This window comes from Calonectris borealis, chromosome 2 (genome assembly GCF_964195595.1).
Source record: "Calonectris borealis chromosome 2, bCalBor7.hap1.2, whole genome shotgun sequence".
NCBI lineage: Eukaryota > Metazoa > Chordata > Aves > Procellariiformes > Procellariidae > Calonectris > Calonectris borealis.
This window is the reverse complement of record NC_134313.1, coordinates 70,065,943-70,090,132: the sequence shown is the minus strand read 5'-3', so window position 1 is coordinate 70,090,132 and position 24,190 is coordinate 70,065,943. Positions and strand designations below refer to the sequence as shown.

At 41.0% G+C, this 24,190-nt stretch overlaps 1 protein-coding gene across 9 annotated transcripts in view; it reads right to left on the bottom strand.

The window, feature by feature from the left end:
• ANKS6 (ankyrin repeat and sterile alpha motif domain containing 6) overlaps positions 1 to 17,087 on the bottom strand; it is a 44,581-nt gene extending 27,494 nt beyond the window's left edge. For 7 of the 9 annotated variants that reach the window (XR_012672421.1, XR_012672419.1, XR_012672418.1 and 4 more), the window contains exons 1-6: positions 16,674 to 17,087; positions 13,032 to 13,531; positions 8,828 to 8,872; positions 5,031 to 5,235; positions 1,877 to 1,983; positions 261 to 409 (exon numbers count right to left, since the gene is read on the bottom strand). Coding sequence is in view for 5 of the 9 variants with exons in the window: in XM_075142308.1 (XP_074998409.1) it covers positions 261 to 409; positions 1,877 to 1,983; positions 5,031 to 5,235; positions 8,828 to 8,872; positions 13,032 to 13,531; positions 16,674 to 17,023 (1,356 nt within the window). In the remaining 4 variants the exon portion in view is untranslated. Of the gene's footprint in view, positions 1 to 260; positions 410 to 1,876; positions 1,984 to 5,030; positions 5,236 to 8,827; positions 8,873 to 13,031; positions 13,532 to 14,049; positions 14,179 to 16,285; positions 16,388 to 16,673 lie in introns of those variants that run through there. The other 2 variants (XM_075142312.1, XM_075142311.1) reach the window with 2 other exon arrangements.
• Positions 17,088 to 24,190: the final 7,103 nt, after the last annotated feature.

Sequence of the window (24,190 nt, the reverse complement as noted above, 5' to 3'; positions counted from 1 at the left end):
TACTTAATTATGAGATCTGTTTCTAGGCACTGAAATGCTTCGATGCAAACTCTTGCCTTGCCATCTGACAAAAAGAAAGCAGAAGACATGCTACATTTCACAAAATCAGGAAGTGCTGTCAATGAGGAATTCAGAACACACACCCCAAAAAAAGCCCAGTTACATATTAGTTCCAAAGTACTTCTTAGCAATGACTTTCTCTGCTTCATACAACACAGGAAACAATGCATTGGTTATTTATTAAAAGTGAATATATTTACCTTTAGACCTCCTTTGTCATCTGGCAACATTGGGACATTTAAGGATTGCTTACTTCTGGAACAAGGCAAAGATGATCTGTTGTTCAGTTTATTTTTGTCTTTGTCTACTTGCATGCATGCTGATGCCAGTAACCGTACAAGTTCTGTGTCTAAAAGAAAACAAATTAAGATAATGTTTAGTCTGTTTTGCTTTCCCAAATTATGACTGATACACTGACACTTTCCCTATAAACCCCATGTAAGTAGTAATTGAAGTAGTACCTCTCAAACACAAAGCAGATGAATCCCCAAAACCTTCTTTCTTGACCTAGGTTTCCCATGCCTTCTCCTCACACAGTAGGCTGCAGTCTTACTATCACCTCTCTAAAGGTATTTATCAACATAAATAAGCATGCTATTCAGTCGGAATCAGTCATGTGTGACCAAGTGAACTGCCTCCTCTCGCACTTTGTAGAAGTTAAGAACAATATTTGCTCCCTTTTCTCACCTGACACAGAAGAGAGTAGAGAAAAATGAATATTCTTTCTTCAAGCGTAGGTTGCAGAAAAGAAGCTTGAAATTAAATCCCAAAGAAAAAGGAGATGTTCAGCCTGGACAATGAAGGGACTGAAAAGACATGGTAAGAAAAAAGGTAGACAAAAAAAGTAAGAAAAAAAGAAAGGAAGAGGAAGAAAAAAGAACAAGCATGAGATGAGGACAGGAAAGCAAAAAAATACTCCGTAAATCTGTATTTTATACAGAAGTCAGGAAAGACTTTCAGAAAGGCAGACAGAACTGACCTATATATACATATATATAGACAGGTAACATGACAAATTACTCTGTCCTACAAGAATTTAATTATAAAACAATTCATTGTATTTATTTTCTAAAATTTCATGCTATTAGAGATCGACTGTTGACAAAGGAAAGGTATCTGCTAGTGACCAAAAACACCATAATGAGTAAATACAGAGAAAACAAACATTAATTCCATCAGCAGTAGTGTTTTTTGGCTTCAGATAAAGCAATTCAGGTACCAGGCAAGGTTAACAGTAACAAATTATATAGGCTAAACAAACTACAATAAAAACTAAATGTGTTTCATTGAAGTCTCCGCAAAACATGCTGCCTTTTTCTAAAGCACTCCCATAAAAACAACCTGAACCCTGAAGTGTCATTTACTCTCAGCCTTTGCAGATCTAGCGGGAGGTTCAGCCAGGAGTTCACTAGTTTTGTTCTGATTGCACTCCCTTTGTACTGTCCCTTTACTGCTGTTTACTTAGTGGAAATTTCTAGCTCCCGTTCATAGCTCTGTGCTAATGACACTACAGAATACCTGGGCCACCATAGTCAAATGCCACTGAACTGGCTCTGGTGACACAAACAACACATTTTGGAGCATCTTCAAAAACAAAGGCAAGAGGAATGCACAAAATCTGTTATCTCATAAATGTATACACTCATCCAACCAATTAACTCAAAACCCACCATTTTCAGGCAGTATCCTTTCTTGGTCCAGTCCAGCCCAGACGTCAGAGGATACTTCCTAGCAACTTTAATGTATTTTCTAGATTGGAAGGGATGTTTATCTGTTTATGTTGTACATTTCCTCAGTGCTCCTTGAAATACCATACCTGGATCATTCAGCAGCATTATCAGGTCAAAAGCTGTGTATCCATTTTTTGCACGAAGATTGACGTCAGCTCCTTGGTTTAACAAATACTTTACAACGTCTTTGTTTCTTTAAGGGAAGAAAAAAAGGCATTGCTCATGTTAAAAAAAAAAAAAAAAGAAAACCCTAATACTCCATTTTCATCCTTTTATACACTTGCTCCTCAATTAGAGGTCAGAGTTTTACCTTTTCTATAGCTAACCAAGTCTAAAATTTGTTCACAGGCTATTCAGAAGTTCCCATGATTCCTTTGTCAGTCACTGTTTACTCACTATGAATTACAATAATCAACATGCAGAAAGACAGCCTAAAAATCCTAACTTGAATAGTCAGTTTCTTAAGCTGACCCTTTGGAACTGATTCTGGAATTTGTTGCCAAACACCTTCCCAATGAAAGGCCATTAATGCCTCGGGCAAAAAAAGCAGATGGAAAGACGAAGGTCAGTCCAGTAGTCATCATACGCTCAACACAACTTCATATTCAGAACAGGTAAGGCATTGCACACAGAAAAGCCAAGCTGACTGAAGATAATTTATAAACTCCAAACAGTACTTCACTTAATTAGAGATACAAATTATATAATTGAGAAGGCACATTATCACTTCCTTGAGGTGTTTAAAATGCAAAACCAATCAGCATTAAATGATAACCAACGCAAACACCTTCCAACAAAAGCTCATAAAAGCTAGCTGCATAAAAAGAACTCACCATCCCATTCCCATTAGCCTCTCTCCCCTCTCATACACCTGAATAAATAAGCAGGACTTGCTTCATGAGTTAAAAACAATACTGTAATTCAGCCTACAGAATAAGCAAACAGACAACAAAGCTAGGGAAAATATATTTAATACAAAACCCCTCTTCAGCAGAGACTGACCTTGTATAAAAACAAACTCTGACATGCATAAGCAACACAGAGCAAAAATGTTCTTAAGCAGCAATAAGTGACTGCAAACTCTAATACTGTAGCTGACAAACAGATCTCAACCTCTCCACTTCAGAGCGTTACTTCTTATCATACAGACAAAGTTTTCCCTTCTGAACTCACTCCAGATAAAATCAACCTAAAATGGAGCAGGAATGTTCCTCCTCTCTTCTAACAAAAATTCTGCTTATCCCCACCACAGCTCCTCTGCATATTCCCATTACTCCTCTTTCTTAAAACTGTGATCCTCCCATCCTACTTTCCAGTCCTGCACCTTGAGGGCACACAGACACACAATCCTTTAGTGCCCCTGGCTCACACAGACCTTGCCTGCTCCCTCCTTCAAACCAGAGACCCTCCACACCACTGTTGCTGCTGAAAAAGGGTAAGGTGAGGCTCTGCGGAGGCTAAAGATTTCCGGTTGTCAGGAAAATTCGCAACTGGCCCATGCCAACCAAGGAGAAAGGCTAGGACGCAAAGTATAGAATTACAAGGGTAAGTATTTATTCATGCACAGGAGGTGTCCCAGCCACAACAGGGCACCCCGAATGTGATTTTACACTTGTGCACTTCAAGCATTTAGGTACAACACAATTTGACTACTCACTAACACCCACACTACTGATTACTAATCATAGTAAAACTTTGCAAGCAACTGCACTTCTGCAGCATTCTTGCTGCTCGTCTATTGATCCAGATGTCCCTGGAGTCAGTCTTGCTATTGTTACTTATCTATGATGCCAGACAACACTGGGAGGGTTTCAAGGACATGTTAGAGGGGCTACGATGCTGGAGTTATCTTGGTTGACTAAGGCTATCTTTTATCCTTCATGGTCAGCTCTAAGTTGCCAAGAAGCCAAGTCCTTATTTCCAGGGCTGGGATGTCCTTCTGGTCCTTCCACTGAGCCAGTGTCTTTTAGTTTGTTTTACTTAAGCATGAACAATACCGAAGTCTCCAGTAAAATTCCACTACCTCAAACATTAAGAGTATAAACAAAGTTAATACAATTTCATACCATAAAGACTGATGGATATAATAGGGAAGGGAATTTTCGTAACACAGTCCTCCAGGAAACTGAAAGGGTGGTATCTGAACACACGCAGCACTCAGCTGCGCTCTGTGCTTCCACAGACAAGAGAGGTGCCTGACTACCGGCAAGGGGACGTGCTAGCAGCCCTGCACATCACTTTCTGCGGGCTGCTTCTAATCCAGCTGTGTGTTGGGGTGGCTGCTGCTAAGTGCAACGGCCGCACAAGAAAAACTGATCTTCAGGCACTTCTGTGAGTCGCCTATCGCTACTATCAGTACTGCGCTGGTGAGGGAGCAAAGAATCTCATCTTATGTAGGTCCCAGGAACTACTTCAGAAAATTTTCACAAAGCAGTAACAACTTGACCTCCTATTTTTCCACTCTGTTGCACTTCCATAGTCCAATGAGATCTGCTGACTAAAAATAAAAGCTGGAGCAGAATATCTGCATTTGTACAATTAATATGAGCATTACCAGGCACTGAAGTGAATCTTCACCTTGCTGAGGGCCTCATCTACAACAATGGAGAAAAGTTCGCCTTCCTAAACCAAATATCCTATATTCAGACAATGCCAAGGTATATGACAGAGATCACATGTGAAGTACCAGGCCAATTTCTGGGGTCTGACTCTTAAGTGCCTACCTGCATTAGAGAAAACAACAATCACTTGTCCAGTGGATGCATTTCAGAAAACGCCACGAAAACTAAAGGCTGAATAGGGGAATATAAGAATGGTTTTAAGACTGGAAAATATGGCACATAGAAGGGTGATTGCCCTGAAGTTTCACAACTTGATGTAGGCCTACAACCCTACAGGGGTTGATACTATCTTACAAAACACTAAAAAACATCAAAGGATGGAAGTTGAAATCTGCATCAAAGCTCCTAGTGCCTGCCTGGAGCACTATGTTCCCAGCACTTACTGTGCAAGATTCAAGTTCCCAAACACGCCACTCATTCTGAAATCCAAACGGCATTCAGGTCTGCTCTGAAAAGCTGAGGGCAGTGCAAGAGTCATGGAAAACTGAGGCCACAAGTCTCTCAATTTCTTGTAAGACCCCTCTGCTTCCAGAGTCAGTATCAAAAAGGTTTCTTCTATTGGGATATAAGAAGAATGAAACTTCTTTACTGCTAGACCCAATGACAGCATGTATCTTACCCGTGGTATGTGGCCTGCATTAGTGCTGTCCAGCCATGAACATTATCCTGTTTGTCAATATCAGCATTTTTCTCAACAAGGAGCTGAACAAGGGGCAGCTGTCCAGTTACAGCCGCAATCATTAATGGAGACGCGCCGTCAACATTGGTAATATTGACCTGACTTGGGTCTTCATCAACGATCTCTTTAACCAGCTGAAAGTTTCCTGTAAAACAGTGATAAAACATAATCTACATGAGCAACCGAGAACTGCTTAGCCACTGAATTCATAAGTATTTTGATTTGCTGACATTGGTCTACATTTAGTGGAATTAAAACAGAAAAAATAAAGTCCTAGAGTAACTGCAACACTAAAGCTAAATATTTGTACTTTGTGTCTTTGTATTCGTATCTTTGGTCTTTTAGTTGATCAGTACATCTTCCCGGGCTACATAAAATTGCGGCATAAGCACGAGGCACTGTTTTCCCTCATTTTCCCTACCTGTACACTTACAATACAATCTCGTTACAAGAATAATTTTCTGAAACTAACAACTAAGCTATGAAGGCTGTATAAACTGCAGTACATCCCACATGTGAAGACACAAGTAGGGAATATTTTTATCAAATTGTCTTAAGATGACGTTGTGCAAGGAAAACTGATGATGCTGAGACACCATGATTTGGTCTTCAGCAGGACAAAGATTTCTGTTGCATTTCCATAGGCTGAAATCACAAAAAGTAACAATTTTAGAATCAAAGAGAGTGGGTACAAAGGCACTCTGAAAGGTGGTGGAGGCCATTCCTTGCCTTAAGCAGATAGAACAATGCCCTATGTCACACTGACCCATAAGTTCCTCTTCACTGATTCTAAAAACTTCTACTGACACAATTCCACAACCTCCCAAGGAATTAATCTATTCCAGTGCTCAACTTCCTTATATTCAGAAAGTTGTTTTTTTTTTTAATTCTGCCTCCAAGATTTAAACGAAATCTCCAATGCAAAACTTCCTTTCTCCTTGCTCAAGAGTAATGCACTACTGCTGTCATTTTTCTAGTTCTTTAGAAGTGAACCTAACATTCAAGTTTCCACATAAAGAGGCTGGCAGTCACTGAGTTCTTGTCTAGATTATGAAAAGTAGTACAAAATACGCCACTGAACATATTCTGAACAGGTTGTGGGGTTTTTTCCTAAATCTTAATAAAGGTAGGAACAAGCACTTTTTAAAAATGTACGGGGTAGTCAGGGTCATCTTAAGCGGAGAGCTTAAGCTCGCCCAGCTCCCTTACTTTTCTGATGACATATGGCATGCAAAAGCAAGAAAGAAGCTAAGAGGGGAAAAAAAAAGATCTCTGTGACCGAATATGTAACACTGTAGGAACAGAGGCAAGAAGCAGCAAATCATCAACTGCCACGCAAATGGAAAAATTCTCACCTTTAAAAAAACCTTAAAATGGTAAACTGCTTCACGACGTGACCTGCCTTCAACTCAATCACAGGCATCAACATTTTCCTTGGAAAGCCAGTCAGAATCCCAGACAACCCCTGCAGGCACTTGAATGCACTCACTGAAACAAACACCCACCCACACCACTCAGCTAATTTCTTGGAACAGGAAAGATACAAAAGCACATAACTACTTTTTTTATGTTCCAATTTAGTAAAAGACAGCAAGTGGCTTTTTTAACACAGACCCACGTCACAGCCTTTGTTAAACAGAAACCCTGGAACCTACAGAGACTCCATAATTGACTTTGAACTCTGGCCTGGACACTTCTTAACCTAGCAAGTTGGTTTTTTTAACAGTGTTGCCATCCATAGCCAAGTATTTCAGAAAAAAAACAAAAGGAGTATGCTGACCAGTATTCATTTGGCTCCCTTGCTGAGACTCCTTCTGACCCAGCACTAACGTTTAAAAATCTCAAGCTAAAAGTCACGGCGGTACAAGAAGGGCAGCTGAACTCTCTAAAATCTAACAGACCTGAAGCCTCTCTAGGAAGAGGTTTTGGTAGCTTACACGTGAAGAGTCAACATTTAAGAGGAAGCTCCTGGTACTGCTACCTATCACCTCTTTATTCTCCACTATTACGTCTGCCCATTTACAGTTCTGGCAGCCTGAAAAGCCATAAAGTTCCCTAGATGGTGACTTACGATGATTAACTGAAAAACAACTGTTAAACTGTTCTACCAAACCCTGGATGAGATCTGAACACTAAGGCCAGGCTCGACCATTTAAAACACAGCTCTAACTTTTCAAATAGGAATGCAGCGACAATAAAACTTGGAAGATAATTGTCAATTTAAAGATGCATTGCTGAAATCCATTTGGACAGAGGTTGAGAAAAAATGGTATTTTCCTTCACAAAAATCACTTATTTACAAATAATAATAATAATAAAAGATTTAAAAATCCATCAGAAACTGTGAAAGTTGCTAACTCAGAGCTCTCTTCAGGTTGCAGCTCCCTGTTGAAAGCAAGAAAGTGAACCACACCAAAGGTTTCATGATTATGTTACAGTCAGGATTGGGTACATGGACAAAAAAGCTGAAATGACAGGCAGTTGTGCTCAACCCTAAAGCTCACTTACTGTGTATGCACATATCACGGTCAGGAAGGGTAGAGACAGCTTTCAGTGCACTATGACCAGATTTTCTATGCCACAGACACAGAAAGCACAGCCCCAGTAAGGATTATTAGGTCCACTCCATGCACAAGGCTGTATTACCAATGTTTCCTCATTGTCTGGGGCATCTTAGTCCCAAGTAAGGGCAGGTTGACTGGAGAAGAAACAAACCTCTTAGGTCTCATGGGACACCACTCATTATTTCACTGGACATAAGATTTAATCTCATGTGACAATGACAGTATTTGAAAAAAAAAATTAAATACTTCCATCAGGAACTTTTCTTTACTACCGAGTGACTGTTTTTTTTCTCACTGTCTATACAGCTAGGACTGCTGGCAATAGGCTATATGTGCTATCATATAGCTGAAAACATATTTAAATGGCAAAATACCAATTTTAAGAACAGTAATCAGATAACGGTTCAAGTACTGAATCTCTCTAACCTGTCAAAGAGATTGCAAACAGTGCAGAGTTTTCTAACCTGCGACATTATCAGGAACCTCAGCAGAAAGTGAATAGTCCTGTTTCCCATGCTAAAGCCATCAGACAGCAAGCCTCAAGACAAACCCATAATTTCAGCACTTTTTCCTATGCTGGAAGATCCAGGAAAATAGGTAACCAGAAAGCAGCTTGCCATCCACTACGGGTGCAATGCATCAGAGTTTGGATCAAACTTAAATCAACAGGATGGCACTGGCTCTTTCTGTTTGCCATGGAACAGTTTTACCAGTTGTGCGCTCATGAAAGTCACGTTTGCTCATGAAAGAACATGCAAGATCTGAGAGACTTATTCTTTTCTTGAAGCAATTACAATGCTCATATGGAGCAGAGGCCAGCATATTTTTTGCACCAATTAGCACTTCTGTTTTCATACTTAAAGTTTATCAGGAAGGAAAAAAAAAAATCATATTAAAGGTAGCATGGTCTTGGAATAACTGGAACTACTAAACCACACCATTTTGGCACGAAGGGCACAACCAGGAGTTCACAAAAATTTCTCATATTGGAATGTGAAGAAAAATAAATATAAACTACAGAAATAAATGTATTTCTAAAATGAAAAGAAAAATAAGGAAAAAAACAAAGTCGCATGTAAAAACAGAACACGTCTCCGCTTCCCATGTTAACAAACAAACATGCTCTGAAGTTACAAGAACCAGACATGGTGGAAGGATCCTGTCAGTACTTACCCAATTTCAAAGCATGAAAGACATCAGGTTGCCTCTTTTCTGTATCTGGAAGAAATATAAATATTTCTATTAGCAATCACCAAAAAAGCAAAAATTTCTAGTAAAATTTTTATAGCAAAAACTATTAAAAGATTTACATAAAGGTACTATAAAACACATATTTGGACACACATTTTGTAAGAACAAAGAAAGCACTGATAACCTTTTTATTCTGTTTGGGAAGAATGACTCACCTGTACGGTTCTCTGTGCAGAGTTAAAGCTACAAACTATAATAAAGCACCAGTACAGGCTTTTGCCTTTCAACTTCCACTCTCTATCAGGAAATTGTATTTGGAAACTTCTGTGTTTCCTGCCTGGAAGACTAAAACATCAATTAAAAAACCACAGTATGGTTCTGTGGTCTGGTGTAATCCTCTGTACAACAGCAAACACTCAAATAGTACAGGATTATTTTGAAAGGTGACTCAAAAGGAATTTTACAAGATGTCCCATTTTTATTTCCTCTTCAGTATTGCCAGGTTAATTTGTGAAGGCCACAAAAATAATAGCGATGATTTAACTACACAGCTTCCTATTTGTGCATTAATAGATATCTTTCAGCTCCCAGATCATCATCCCCATAATAAGAACTGTAATTATTAAAATTTTAATATTTTGAGTGAAGGAGGTTTCCTTTGACATGCCTTCAAAGCACTCGGAAACTGCTGACACTATGTAAGATGAGGAAAAAATAGTGACATATTCTACACCTTCCACTCAAGCCAGAAAAATGTATCCTCCTCCATCATGCAAAGCATTACTGACACTATAGAACGAACGGGGTAAAAAGATTTTAAGGAAAACAAGGGGACATTGAGAGATTTCCCAAACCCAATTCTGTCGTTTTTATGATAATACAGAAAAGGTTAACGTTGATGGCTTGACTCCAAAGGAAGTAATTCGAAAATGCTGAACAAAAGCAATTGCTGGAAAGCCCCCAAAAACATGAGAAACTCTTATTTTAAGACTGGGAAAGAGAGCTGTGGGTCCTACATTTTCTCCTGGTTCAGGAACCGATCTTATAGAAGGAACTGTGTATGAGCTAACCATTGGAAAACTGATTTCAAAAGACTAGTTTAGAAAAAGACCAGACTCCGTACTTGGCATGTGAAAAACCTGGAAGAGAGGCAGCCTCAGGGAGCAGGAGACTACGAGGAGATGCCAGAAGGAAGGACTGCCATCCGAGTAAGCTGAAGCAAGGACAGGGACAGAACACAGGCAACACCCAGGCCATTTCAAGTAGTTTTGAATTTGTAACTGAAAACAGCCCTGAGAAGAGAGTTGCTTTCTTTTGGGAGGTAATTCGCCCTATCTATGGCAATGGATCAGAAGACAAGTTCCTTTTCTGCTGCCTTCCATATGAAAGAAAGGATCTTTTTTCCTCCCAGGATATACAAGACTCCAGGGCTAGGAGGAGACTGAAGCCATAATCAAAAGCCAGTGCAGAAGTTTGTGTAGAAGCTTATCCTTTTTACCACGAATTAGTTACAACCCTTCTGCTGATGGAAACTCCCCCTCAGCAGAGGTGTCAGGAACACTCACCTGCTTTAGCGCAAGTCCACTCTCCTAGCTTAAACAGTCGTCTTCAATACTTTAAGTCATATGACTACAGAAGACTTTCAAGACTCATCAGGCCAACTCTGCCTGCAGATACGTTCTGATGTGCAAGCACATGGGCGAGGTATAAAGCGCTGCACCAGTGAATCCCACAGACGTCTGATTCTCTCTGTGTACTGTAACCAACTGATGTCTATTCCTCAGAGACTGGTCATGAGCAAATGTCTACAGTCAGCTGGTTCTGGCTGGTAGCGCGGCTGTATGAAAGCCCTAGCTCCAACTTAACCTATGAGTCAACATCTGACTAAGCTAACACCTTCTCTGAAGCAGAAAGAAATGTCAGATTTTTCTCCTTGCTTCTTAAAGTACAAGGGAAGCTTGATCTGCAGGAATGACACCAAATTTAAATAAAAATTAACAATTTGGGGGATTGTGGACATGTCCACGTGGTAGTGTAATAGAAACATAATTAGATAAGATTTAAATAAGCCTATCTGGGTATCACAAGCGGCAGAGAGCTTGGAGCGGACCACCCTACCCTACAGGCTTTCTGCCATTATGGCTGGATGGGTGGTAGCACCTGGAAAAGGTTCTTTCTAGGGCTAGCCACATCCTTAGATTTCATAGCAAGTACTCCAAAGCTGAAAAATCCAGATGCAGCTCTTCTTAAGCACCTGTTGTTAAGCACCTCCCAACATTGGTCTGCATCATAAAGCACAAACACCTTGAAAAGTGTCCCCAAACAATCACACACAGAATAAGGTCTCAATCTCTGAAATGACTTATTGATGTTCAAATATCTAACACAATATCCAAACCAAACTGCCTGATGTCAGGAACAGATTTAATGCATTTCTGTTAGCATAAACAAACTTCTGGAGAAGGAAAAAGAAGCAAATCCATAATACTTTAACAAAACTAACATAAGACATTCATAACATTATTTTATAGAACCAGCTAGAAAGAAAAGCTAATTTGGAAAGAGATCTGGGAGAGATATCCGCAATAAGTAAAAATTTTTTAAAAACTAAATTCATTAATGTTTCAAACTGACAGGTGACAGCAAGTAGGTTTAACCTTTATCTTCAATAAAAATAAAAATGCTAGGAAATTACATATAAAAAACTGTGAACAGAACACAAATTTGTTTAGTAATTAAAAAAAACCTTGGAAAATTACTGGTAAAGACACAGAATGTACTATTCTGTCCTTTTGGCTGAGTGTGTGGTACTGGATATACTGGTCAAGATTGAAGGAAAAATGTTGTAGTCTAAGTTTGCTCACAAGCAAACTTATCTGAAGTAAGCCTTCAGACCACCTACTACAAGATATTACCTCCCTCTACAAAATCCTGGATTTCTTATATCTTTCCACACTCATGGCTAAAGCTACATGACCACCACACATTATTTAATTACACGGTCACAAAATGTTTCTTTATCAATTCTCTTATCTCATTCAGTGCACATAATGAATGCGTTACAGGGCAAAATTAAAAACATAAAAGCAGCATTTCTTAACTTCATTTTACTTGAGATTTGCATTGAAATAATGTTATTTTAATCTAGTTTTGCACATACACGAGCACAGTGTGTGTGCCTATCCGTGTGTGTGTGCACACACACAGGCATATTGACATTTGAGGGGAGGAGGTTGCTTACAGTTTTATGAAGTCCTGAAGGTAATTAAGTATTCCCCTCTCCTGCAAGGAACAGAAAAGTAGGGGACATGCCGACTTGTTATTCATCCACATTAATACTTGGTTTTCTTAGAATATACAGTCTGCTATCAAAGGACTTTGAGAAGTCATATACTCAGAGTGTGCTAGAAGAAATCGTTAGGTTAACCTCATCTGGCTTTCTGCATGTCACAGGCCTTGTATGCAACACTCAGTGAAGACAATCCGATGATGAATTTTAGAGAGGCGTTTAACCTTGATTGCAACTGTTAGAGATTGCACATCTCTACTAAGTCACTCCAGCTCTAAGCTTCACCGCAAAACATAGCATCTTATTTCCCATTCAAATTCTTCTAACTTTAAACTCACAGGTTTTTTCTTTGGCTGCCAAATAAAAAGGCCCTCCAGTATTGGACTTCCTGTCCTCAACATGGACACTTCATTAATCACAGCTCTTAACCACCTCTTCATGAAACTAGACAGATTGAACAACTTCTGTCTCTCTTTCCAAGGCAGGTTTTCTAGATTTTATATCTTTTAGGTTTTCTTTGAGTCTGCTATATCCTTTCTTTGATATTCTATTCTGTTTTTGATGTCCCTTCTTTAGTGCCATTTCAAGTAGGCCTTTGTAATTTTCTTCCTGGATTATGTGTTTTAAAAGCAAAAAACATTTAAAACATTAACACATTTTAAAATGTTTCACGTGATTTTCATTGCAGGACAGGAATCTCGTCATGCTAACGTGAAGGAAATCTGCTGAACTTGGGCATTCCTGCTTCACCTGAGGTAGGTGTACCTACTCCAACTTTTTCAAAAGAGTCTAGTTACAAATTATAAAGAACATCGTGGACATACAAAATAACCCCTTCAAATTCTAAAGACGTAACCAAAACTTCAAGAAAGCGAAAAAAATCCTAACACTCCATACCTGCCTGGGGTCTGATCGTCGTGAGAGATTCCAGGTAGTCCTTCATGTCTTTGTGTTTGAAGCCAACAGAGATTTCAAAAGGTGTCTTATGTAGTACATTCAGGTGATCAGGATTGGCACCCTTCTCCATGAGCTGCTGTGCCAAGCTCACCTTTCCACTAACAGCTGCCAGCATTAAAGGACTCCAGCCCATAGTCTTCACAGTGTAATTACAATCAGCTCCCCAGTCTAATAACAGATGTACCACTGCCTCATGTCCATGCTGAGCAGCTGCCATGAGTGGAGTGATATCTGGAAGGTCATCTCTGCTGCTGTTAAGTACACTTGTGCTAAAATGGTCATAATTGTCTACAAAAGCTCCAGATTCCAGCAACAATTTCACCATGCTGACGTGGCCGCCTCTGGAGGCCATTGTGAGGATGCTGGCTCCTAACTTATTCTGTGCATTGAGATCAGCACCATTCTCCAGCAAGATGTGAGCCACGCTTAGATGTCCAAACCTTGAGAGAAAGAGGTAAGGAGGAGAATTAACACCTTGGATGGCAGAGTCTTCTCTGAAAGAAAGAAGGAAACCAACATACTCTGAATACGGAAAACTTTGTTATCAAATTGGCCTATTGACTAATACACTATGTGGGATCATGCACACACCACTGAATGTGACAGTGGTGACCTTACTGGAGGGGAGCAATCAACAGCTGAGAACTATAAACTAAACCATTCCCCATGTACCAGTGACCAGGCTCATAAACCAGGCACCGATTTAAGATGTTCTGGCCAAAGCAGCAACATGCTAGCCTCATTTTCAACTGCATGACATCAACACATAACGTCCATAAACCACAGAGTCACTTTCATTCTCTTATTTCCAGGCCTGTATCACATTCAGGAATCAAAGCCAGTTTGTTTGCAGAGATCTTAATTAAGTACCCTCATTACTACCGAACAAGTAGCGTAAAAACTTCAGTCAATGCTAAAGGAAAGAAAAAAAGACCGTTTTATGAACTGGATAGCCAACCTTTTGTATTTGCATCATCCCTTGCTTTCCAGGTGTGAACCATCAGCAAACCTCCACAATGGAAGAAGGCTCAGAGAAGACAGGCATGTGCCCGTGAAGCTCAGGGAAGAACACAGCGAGTGGCCACAGCTGTTGTAAAGAAAGCCAAACTTCTCTCAACACAAAGGGGACCAGAGGGTGGCCTTTGTTTTAGAGAAACGGCTCTATCAGCAGAGTGGGACAACGGGCTGTGTGAATGGCCTTCCCTAAAACAATCAATAAGTATTATCTTTCTGAGTCCGCCAGACCAGCATGGGGGAAGTGTCTACACAGCTCAGCCCAACACAGAGCACCAAAACTGAGCAATCAACGAAATGGATTTTGAAGAGAGGAAGGGGCTTGAGCTGGCTTTCAGCCACATATTCCTTCCTGGCAACTGGGGACGCCCAGCATCGTGATGTTGAGCATACAGGGACTGGTAATGGGCGTGCTGTTTGTCTTGTGGTTCAACTGTGTGTTGCAGTTGCTAGGTTAGGCTTGTGTTATCATTTCAGGAGATTGCTGTATCACTAGGCTAAATCAAAATCCTGTGTAACATCAAATATCTTCCAATAAGGAAACTGGTATTAAAGCATTAAACCCTTCTTGTGTGGAATATCTAAAAGAATTTGGTCAGAGTATTGAACTCTGACACCAGTTTCACCAGCTTTGATACCACTTGACTATTAGAGGCTCTGGTAGTTTGTCAGTAAGCAAAAGATAATCATGCATGCCATACACCCAACCAGCTAGTTAACCATGAGAAAACTGAAACCTCTTACCGTTCCTCAGCTCAGGAATCCCACATTTTAATAAACATAATACATTGACAAGATGTATACTTTGTACTCTTGTGGCACATACCATACATACTATATGCTTGTGCAGTGTTTAACACAATGGAGCTGAAAGCAGCCTTTGTACACTGCAGCAAAGCAAGTATTAGTTGAGGAAATCCCGAAGAATGCTACTAACCACTAACAGGAGACATGAGACCAAAACTCCCTCGTTTCTTTTCAGAAAGTACGTAGTTGCAGAAGGAAGCCTCCAGGGCCTGTCTGGTCCCTAGGTCTACCCCGGTAGCCTTCACTGCGTCACCTCAGCAGAGCCTGCAACCACTGTACACATGATTAATTTCATGCGTATGTGCTATCTCCTGTCCGATTTCAACAGGACTAACCACAGCCAAAAAATTAAACATGTACATAGTTTGAAACCTGTGCTTGTACAAACACTATGTTTCCTTTTTGGTTATCCATTACAAAGAAAAAAGAAACATGCTCTTCCACTTTAAGCTTTCTCCACAGGTTTCAATGATATCTACAGTACTTTTCAAATGGCAGCAAGTCATTTCTTTAAAACAGTGAGAGGGTTATAGTGATTTGAGTTTATTGTTTTTAGAGAATGAGCGTACGGTTTTCATTAAGGGAAAAAAAAAATCTAAGAATGTTTCTGCAACTTTTTTCCTTTTTTTAACCTTCATAAAATAACAAAATTTTTGAACCTTGTCGTCCTTGTTCTTACTGGGAAACCAGCTGTGTGACTCATTCTTTGGGAACTTTCTATGGGCTTTAATTGAAAAGAGAAACGTTGACTTTGAAACAGATTCCAAGTATTTTAATCTGTTATGAAACAATTAAAAAAATCAAACCCAAAAAACATTTATCCTCTCAATTAAACATTCAATTTCTACAGGAAAACACTGCCTTCCAACCTTGCAAAACACATCTGTAAACCCAGAGGGTACTTGTATATGTAAAGATAAGCGCAAACACGAGCATTAGCAATACGGGAACCTCCCACAACCCAGCAGTGGGTTACATGAAGCACAGCGTCATTGATGCAGAAAGCAATCCAGTTTTGCCATTAAAGACCTCAGCAATGATTTTCCATATCCTCCAGCAAGCCATTTAGTAAAATACGGAAATGCCAAGTGAAATGAATTATTCCTGTTTGCTTCAGCATGTTTTATGTCAGAGGTGACTTTTCAACAGGTAGGTAAGTCACACACATACCAAAAAGAACCCAAGAGAAAATGAAGTAAGGGCGCGCACATATCTTATTTCCACAGAAGAAAGGAGGGGAGCGGTGTTTTCATGTTCAGGTGACCTCTGACTGCGATTCCACATTGGCTTTACCCAAGAAATAGCGTGCACAGCTTCAATCACACACCCTTAACGTGGAAAGCGAAAACCTAATGCCCCAGTGTAATACTTACCCAAATTTAAACCCGACAACCCTTCCTTACCCACCCCAGGGGAAGTAACAGGTGACCACTCAGATTCCCCCCGGGATAACGACACCAGCAACGAGCGGCCTACAACATGGCGCCTCCCTGCCCGCCCTCACACACACCGGCTCGCCTGGAGACCCCCCAGCGCTCCCGGGCGCCCTCCCCCGGCCTGGGGAGCGGCATTTTGAGGGCGAAGAAGTCGAGCGCCGGCGGCAGACCCGGAGCGGGGAAGGGAGGACCGCCGAGGTCCTCCATTCCCCGCTCCGGGTCTGCCGCCGGCGCGGTAGCCGCCCTGCTGCTGACTAGGCCGGTGCCCCGCGGCGAGGCGGAGCGGCGGCCGGAGAATCCCCGCTTCCCCAGGATCCGCCCCTACCTGGCCGCCTGCATGAGGGGGCTCCATCCGTAGTGGTTCCTGCTCTGTACCGAGGCCCCCTTCCGCAGCAGGAACCGCACCAGCTGTTCGTGGCCCCCCGCCGCGGCGAACTGCAGACCCGTGTTGCCGGCCTCGTCCGTGCAGTCCACGGGCACGGCGGGGGTCGGGGGGTCGGACGCTTCGCCGCGGGGCTCCGCCACCGCCTCCTCGGTACCGCAGGAGGAGGGGGCCGCCGGGTCGGCGGTGCCGCCGCCGGGCAGCCCCAGGAGGCGCCGGGCGGTCTCGCAGTCGCCCTGCTCGCAGGCGCGGAGGAAGAGCTGGACCTGGGGGGGTACCCCGCACTCCCCCATGGGCAGCGCCGGCGAGTCCCGAGCAGCTCGGCCGCCCGCAACCGCCCCCGCCGGCGGCGGCTCGGCGGCCGCCGGGAAGGCAGCGGGGAGGAGGGGACTCCGCTGGCGGGAGGAGGCCGGCCGAGGGCGGCCGCAGCGCCCCGGCAGCTCTCGCACGGCGGGGAGGGGAAGCCGGGCTGGGCCCCACGCTGCGCTCCTCGGAGCCGGCAAGGGGCCTCCCCGCCTGGGCCGGGAGCCTCGGCGCCTCTCCCCGCCGGGCCGCCCTCCCCTGCCCCCGCGGGTGGGCCCGGCGGGGTCATCCCTCCTCGACCCTGCCAGCGCCTGGGTCACCGCGGCTCCTGCCCCCTTCCCCGGGTGCTTTCTGCCATCCACTCGCATCTGGGCTGCAGCCGTTTTCGGCACCAGATTCCTGCTACCATTGCTGACTCCCGTACAAAGCAGCGTCTCTGCATTACATGTTTTTCTGCCCCGGGTCATCGCAGCAAGCCTTCGCTGTGGGCTTATTCGCTTTCACCCAACACAACAATTCCTTTTTCATGCTTCACAGCGTGACTTCTACAGCCTGGCGCGGTCCCTCTCTGTCAGCCCCACTCCCCTTACGTGATCCTTCAGCTTTAACTTGCACCTCCCTACTTTGTTTTTCCTTCAGCTCCGAACCATCTCTTCCTTCACCGACGTACAGGATTCACAGTTGAGTCATTCCCCAACAAACGTGTATTTCCCACCCCTGATACCATCTTTCAGTTTGAGCGTAAAATTTGGATTTCTTGCGGCATTTCTAAGTATCTTCTCTTTAGCTTCAGCCTCCCAGGTAACCTGAAATCTTTCCCAGGTTTTGTTGATTCACAACAGCTAAAGTGAGGGGAAAAAATTAAAGCACTGATGAAATAGCTCTTGAACTGTAGTTGACCAGTCACTTAAGAATATTGTGTCGTGTCCCTGTAAGTTCGGGCAGGTTGTTATCTATTAAAATCAGTGACTTCAATGGCAGAACATGGCACTTACTGAAGTGGTGTAGGGTTTGGGGACGAGAGGACTAGGAGAGGTTATGGGGAGTGTAGTGAAACCACCAAATGCCACTAAAATGAAGCTATCCCTGGTTTTAGGCAGTGGCATCCATATCTTCCAAGTTATGTGGCTTTCTGCCTCTGATCCACTTGCAAATCCAGATTGCCAGACCGTCATGGCAAAGGGCCAAACAAGGTACACTTGGAGAAAGACCCCAGCAAACAAGAGTCCTGGCTGTGTTTATGGCCATTTAAACCAGTCCTCTGGGAAAGTACCATTCACAGCAAAGAAAAAAGAATTACTTACACCTTTACAAATTTAACATTACAGAAGGAATAAGACAAATTCTAGATAAGGTAAATATTCAGTGATGCTTCCTCCATTATAGATACCATGTGTTAACTCGTGTAAAATATGTAAAACATTTAAATATGTAACATATGCGCTTATGTTAAATAATTTCCTTAAGCATAAAGATGCTTATAGTGGTCATCATCAGAGGCAAGATGCATGGCTAGGTAGACTTTTGGTCTAGCCAGTACAACCATTCTTACATTATGATAGTATGACAACCTTGCCATTATCAATAAAGTTGGACGGTGCAATTCACTCTGTGTAAAATTTCAGAGCTTGGAAGAAGGGAATGGCAAGAGTGATTAATGCAATACATTATTCATGATTGAAGAAAACTGGGTCATACTTACCATATCAAAGTGCATGCTCAGATATAGTCAAATCAGTGACAGGATCACTCCAGTTTATCTCTGAGATAAGCTACTGAACACGTTGATCATACAAATTTATGTTATGTAGCTGATGATTATGCTATCAAATTCTACTAATGGTTTGAAACTCCAGACAAAGATATCATGAATGTAATTAGGAACCTAACAGCAAAAGATGCAACTCTTATTCAAAGAAACTCATAAGTAAGCAGTAGGAAATATTTGCTGGGGTTTACAAAACGAGAGAGGAAATTATTTGTGCTAAATTCTGCTGCTGTCATCTAATGGCCATTACTATCTTCAGTCAGCATCCTAGGCACTTATACACATATGATCACTCAGTGATTTCTGTCACTGATAGAGAATCAAAATATCATGAGGCAAGAGAAGAATAATCAGATCACTTCTGAAATGAATGAAGTGCTATAGAGTATTCTTATGGTGATGGAGTACCAAGCTCTCTGGGAGATATAGGACTTGATTTCTTCACCAGTGAAAGAACAACCTAAGCCTTTCAAACTGCTCATTAGGGAAGAGGATGGAGAAAGCTTAGGTTAGAAGAGAATACAGGAGAAAACAAAACCAAGATTCTCAAGTGCAGATGGTGCATTAGTCGCTCGGAAGGTTTGTCCAAACTGCATCTGGTTTGTCCAGTCAGTGAAAAATACGTTGCTTTTGACAAGAGATTCCTTCACGTTACCAATGTACTAATTTGTATAGGTCAGTGTGGGATTGCTCTGAGGTTAAAATCATTTAAAGTGACAGAAAAACCTGATGAATGAAAATATGACTTTAGACTAAAGGAGATGAGAAAAGTGCAAGGAACAGAACAGGCACACCAAAAAAGGCAGAACTGATAAGGCAAGAGCAAACGTGAGGCCAACATTTGTGAAACTTTTCTAACAGAAGTCTCCACTGCAAATGATATCAAACACCAGCAGGGAGATAAATGGGCCAATGTAAGCTTTAATAAAAGCTACTCATAATACAAGGCAGCATAAAGGAGATCAACTCAGAGCCATCGTTCTGCAAGAGAGAACTCATCATTTGCAAAACAACGCCTAGGAAACCATTAGGGCATATAATGTACCTGTGGAGCTAGTAAAGTAAGTATAATATGGCAAATGTGCAGTGCTGTAGAACTACAAATTGGCCAGGTAACATGACAAAAAATTCTGTTGCTCTTACAGTAGTAATAGGATGTAATGCATTTGGACATATCCTCATACCGTGACACAAGAACAAATTTCTACCTCATATATAATTCAGAATCACGTAATATGAAAGACTATAAAATTACCATCATAATCAAAAGCATCTCAGAATGAGAAAAATGCAAGTAGTCAAGCAATCTGATCCAAAGAAGTCCAGAAAACTAGAGATAGCTGACTCAGTCATAATCTTCATTATGAAAGTCTGGGGATGATGGCATCTCAAATCCCCAAATATGATGGCATTATTTTCATGGCAATTCAAGGAGTAAAAGACTTATTTTCTACTGTAAAACCTTACTGATGTGAATCACAAAGAAGTCATACTTCTGAGAAAAAGAAAACTGGAAGTTTTAGCATGCGTTTTTTGTGAAGACTCTCATCTCCGTCTTAAAGAAAAACATAGACACATATATTAGAAATACCGTCAGAGAAAAGCAGGTGTTTCTCCAGTATCATTAGACTCGTATGTTAACTTTGGTCCTTTCAGGCATAGAAAAAGAAATAACCTTGAAAAATGAATTTTAAAAGTGGTGGTAAGTGCCTACAGTATAGCATGACTAAGATTAATTCCACCACGTAACATCCCCTTGAGTTCTTGGTTGAGAATTTTAGTCATGGCATATATAGCAGGTCTCCACGTTGTCTACTATAGCCAGCTGCTATAACTTTGTGATGAAATTACTTCATTTATGTGTTTCTGAATATGCCATAATTTTGAACAAACTTTCAAAAATTATTTGTAGCTCAGTATTTCAATTCACTGTGTCTGCACAAGAACATATGAAAAATCAGTCAGGTTTCCAATATAACAGACCTCAAACAGTCCCTTCAGTAACACGTCACGTCATACCATATTCCGTGCACAGAACTGCAGTTTTATGCCAATAGTTTTTGACAGCTAAGCTTGCTAGCCATGGCTTCCTTTACATACGATATCTCTTCTACTGCCTGCAGTTCATGCTTGCTATTTAGCTAAAGAGAACATTTCTATATCAACAATACCTACCTATAGCAGCAAATATACCAATCAATGCCTTTGGCATGCACATCCTTACTACCTTTAAGCTATCCTGGCTTGCATATGACCTTTTGAACAAGGTATTTTGTATGTGTGTGTATGCGTATATGTATATATATGTAGACATATATATGTACATATGCACATACATGTACTACAGAGATCCGCAAACCGGCACAGGTTAGATCTTGCCCAAGTAGCATCCACTGAACGCCGCCTGTTTTTATTGGCATGTCAGTATGAGAATTACACAGCATTCATCAGCCTGATAGAAGATCCCTGAAATAGCTGACAGTTTCTATCTCACTCATCAAGTCTGTGTTTTTAATCTATTTTATTTTTAGGACTCCGTACCCACTGTTCTTCCTCTCATCTGAATTCCTGATATGCCCTGCCTCTGTACTATGCACCCAGCTTCACTCTTGACCCAAAGCCTACTCTGTAAAACAGGGTCCCCGCTGAAGCACCGAGGACCTCAACACCCACCCTTCGGCGCAGACCTGCAGCTGGGAAGCGGGGGCTCAGCCCATTTCATGTTTTGCCTGTGCTATGCAACTGCCTCAAATAACAGCGCTTTCAACACAAACATATTAATAAAAAAAAAAATCCTTGGCACTGGTCGAACAATGGGATGAAGAATAATATTTCAAAAATATAGGTGCCCATGTGCTGACAAAGGAGAGAAAGAGCAGCCAAGATGGCAGTTGAAGGGGGCTGTTTCTTTGCAGGGCAATGCTATTTTACGATGAGTTAAAGCAACGGTGAACAATGACCCATAGGTCCAAAGCTATCTCCAGTGGGTATGTTTTATAACTTGGCTGAATCTTCTTCTCCTTGAACAAACTTCCTATCTATCTGCAATGTATTTGTACACCATGTTCCTCTGACAATTTTTTATCCTTTTTTTTTAGAATACCTAAGCGTTGGCTGTTACTAAAACTAGGAACATTATTTTGAAACACATTATTGGTACTTTCTTTTCTGCTGAAAGTATGAATTTAGGAAGCTATTTGAACTTCAGGTTTATTCAAAATGCAGTCTCTATCAGCTGATACTTCTCCACACCCCATTTCCATTTTATAATTTTGCTTTATTTTGACTGGAAGTACAGATCTAACAAAAAAAAATGAAAAAGAAAACTTTGGATGAGGAAAATTTTAAAGCCTCTGCAAAATTTAATACCTCTATTTTATTCTGCAATGTGTATGTCATCACTATAAAATAAGAATAACTTCTAATAATGATAGATGTGTAAAATAGTTCATCTTAACGTACCGCTTTAAGTTTTCTTTGTCCGTAGACCGATTTCTTCAATAAGCTCATGTATTTTAGGTAAACTAAATATTGCCTGCAATTCAAATGGATATTTCAGTGAGCAACAGATACACTCTTAATTTCAGCTATTACATTCACTACAATGTAAGTTCTTATGGACAATTACATATTGTTGTGTTTAGTCGTCTTCTCTTAGTGCTTTTTGAAAGGTTTAGTTAATATTTTGGGGTTTTTTTTGTGAAAAAATATGATTTCGCTTTTTAAAAATAAACTCTTCAAATGTATTAATTATTCCACTGATCTGTTTTAATTTTGACAACCAAGGGCATAACAGATCTTCCCAGATAAGTAATTATAGGTTTTATGTGACTTGTCCAGTTACTCTTCTTATTTCTGACTGAAACTCCTGAAGCAGCTGAATTCATAGCTCACTAAACATTCTTACTAATTTTTAAAAAAAATCTCAAAACCAATTGTTTTAAATTCCATTGTTATTGAACCTGAAAAAAACAATAGAATTGCTTAAAAGGAACTTTTCCATGACAACATTGCTACAAGCTTTATGGATATTTGCCTTATTAATTGTAGATTTTTTTTTCTCTGGGGCTTATTTTTACATTCAGAGCAACAGTGTTTATACTGTAAGTATTTCAGCTCAGACATTTCAGTCTTCCCATCTCAATTAAACCCCACAAACTTTTAAAAAGGTTTAAGAAAAAGTGTCTTGACTTCACATTCTTTACATCTTGTCCAAACTTATCTGTGAATGCTACTGATTTATTCTTAATGATTTTTGCATTAACACCATTATTGTACTTTCCTTTCCTGAATTTCCTCAGATCTATGAGCTTGGACATCATCCCCAGGGAACTAGCGTTTACCGGTATTACTTTCAGTCCTCATGCAATGATGATCACAGAAAGCCTTCCCAGCTACTTTGGTTTAAGGGCAGTATTACTACTGACAGCTGCCTCCCTTACTTTCCCACAAGCTGTAACCTTTCTTGCTTCTGCTCTCCTACCTTTTCTTCAAGCCCTTTCTTCCTTTTTAAAATCTGACTAAGAGGTAGCTATGCTTCAGCAGCCTTGCCTGATCTTACCCTGTCTGCTGCTGATTGCAGCATGCCTCCTGCAGTCCTGTCACATTCTGTTTTCAATTTCCCATTTTTTTCTCTCAAAACTTGTTTTAGTCATGTGATCATATTCTTGTGTTTCTTCCATATTGCTCTAATACTTAAAATACTTAAATAAAATACTTATTCTTCTAATACTTAAGAACCCCTGCAGCAGAACTTTCCTGTTTTCTTTCTCACTGTTCTTAATTAACGCTCAGTCCTACATCTTGCTCTTTACATCTTCCCAATCTCCCCCAGTAATTTCTTTTGGGAGTCCAGGAGGATCTCCATCTCCTTAGATTCATTCCAGGAAGTCCTTGTTGGGCTCCTCATGCTTAATATTTCTGTTACCCTATTCTAAGTAATTTGCAACCTTAGACAAAGGGAAAAACCCAAGAATATTTGTTCCAGACAACCAGATCTAAACCAGCGGCATGAATGTTGGCTGTATCTTTAGGGTTTAACTCTCCACCAGCCAGAAACTAGGGAAATCCTGCTATAAACTCAACTGCAATGACACCAGTTGGGCTTCCTTTATTCAGGAAGGATGGTGAGCAAGGAGACAACGCAATCACCGAGCATGCAATTCCTAGTGCCACCTAACTCTTCAGACCCAAAGCTTGCTTCCTTTATATACAACGTATATTCTCACGTCCAGCATATTGGTATCTAGTAGTTGTCTACAATGCATATTTACATTGTAGATTATTGTCTACAATTGTACTATTATGCTTAAGTTATTCCAGCCAGTATGTATGCTTTGAAACTAGATTTCACGCATATATAATTATCTGTGATAGATAACTATATAGC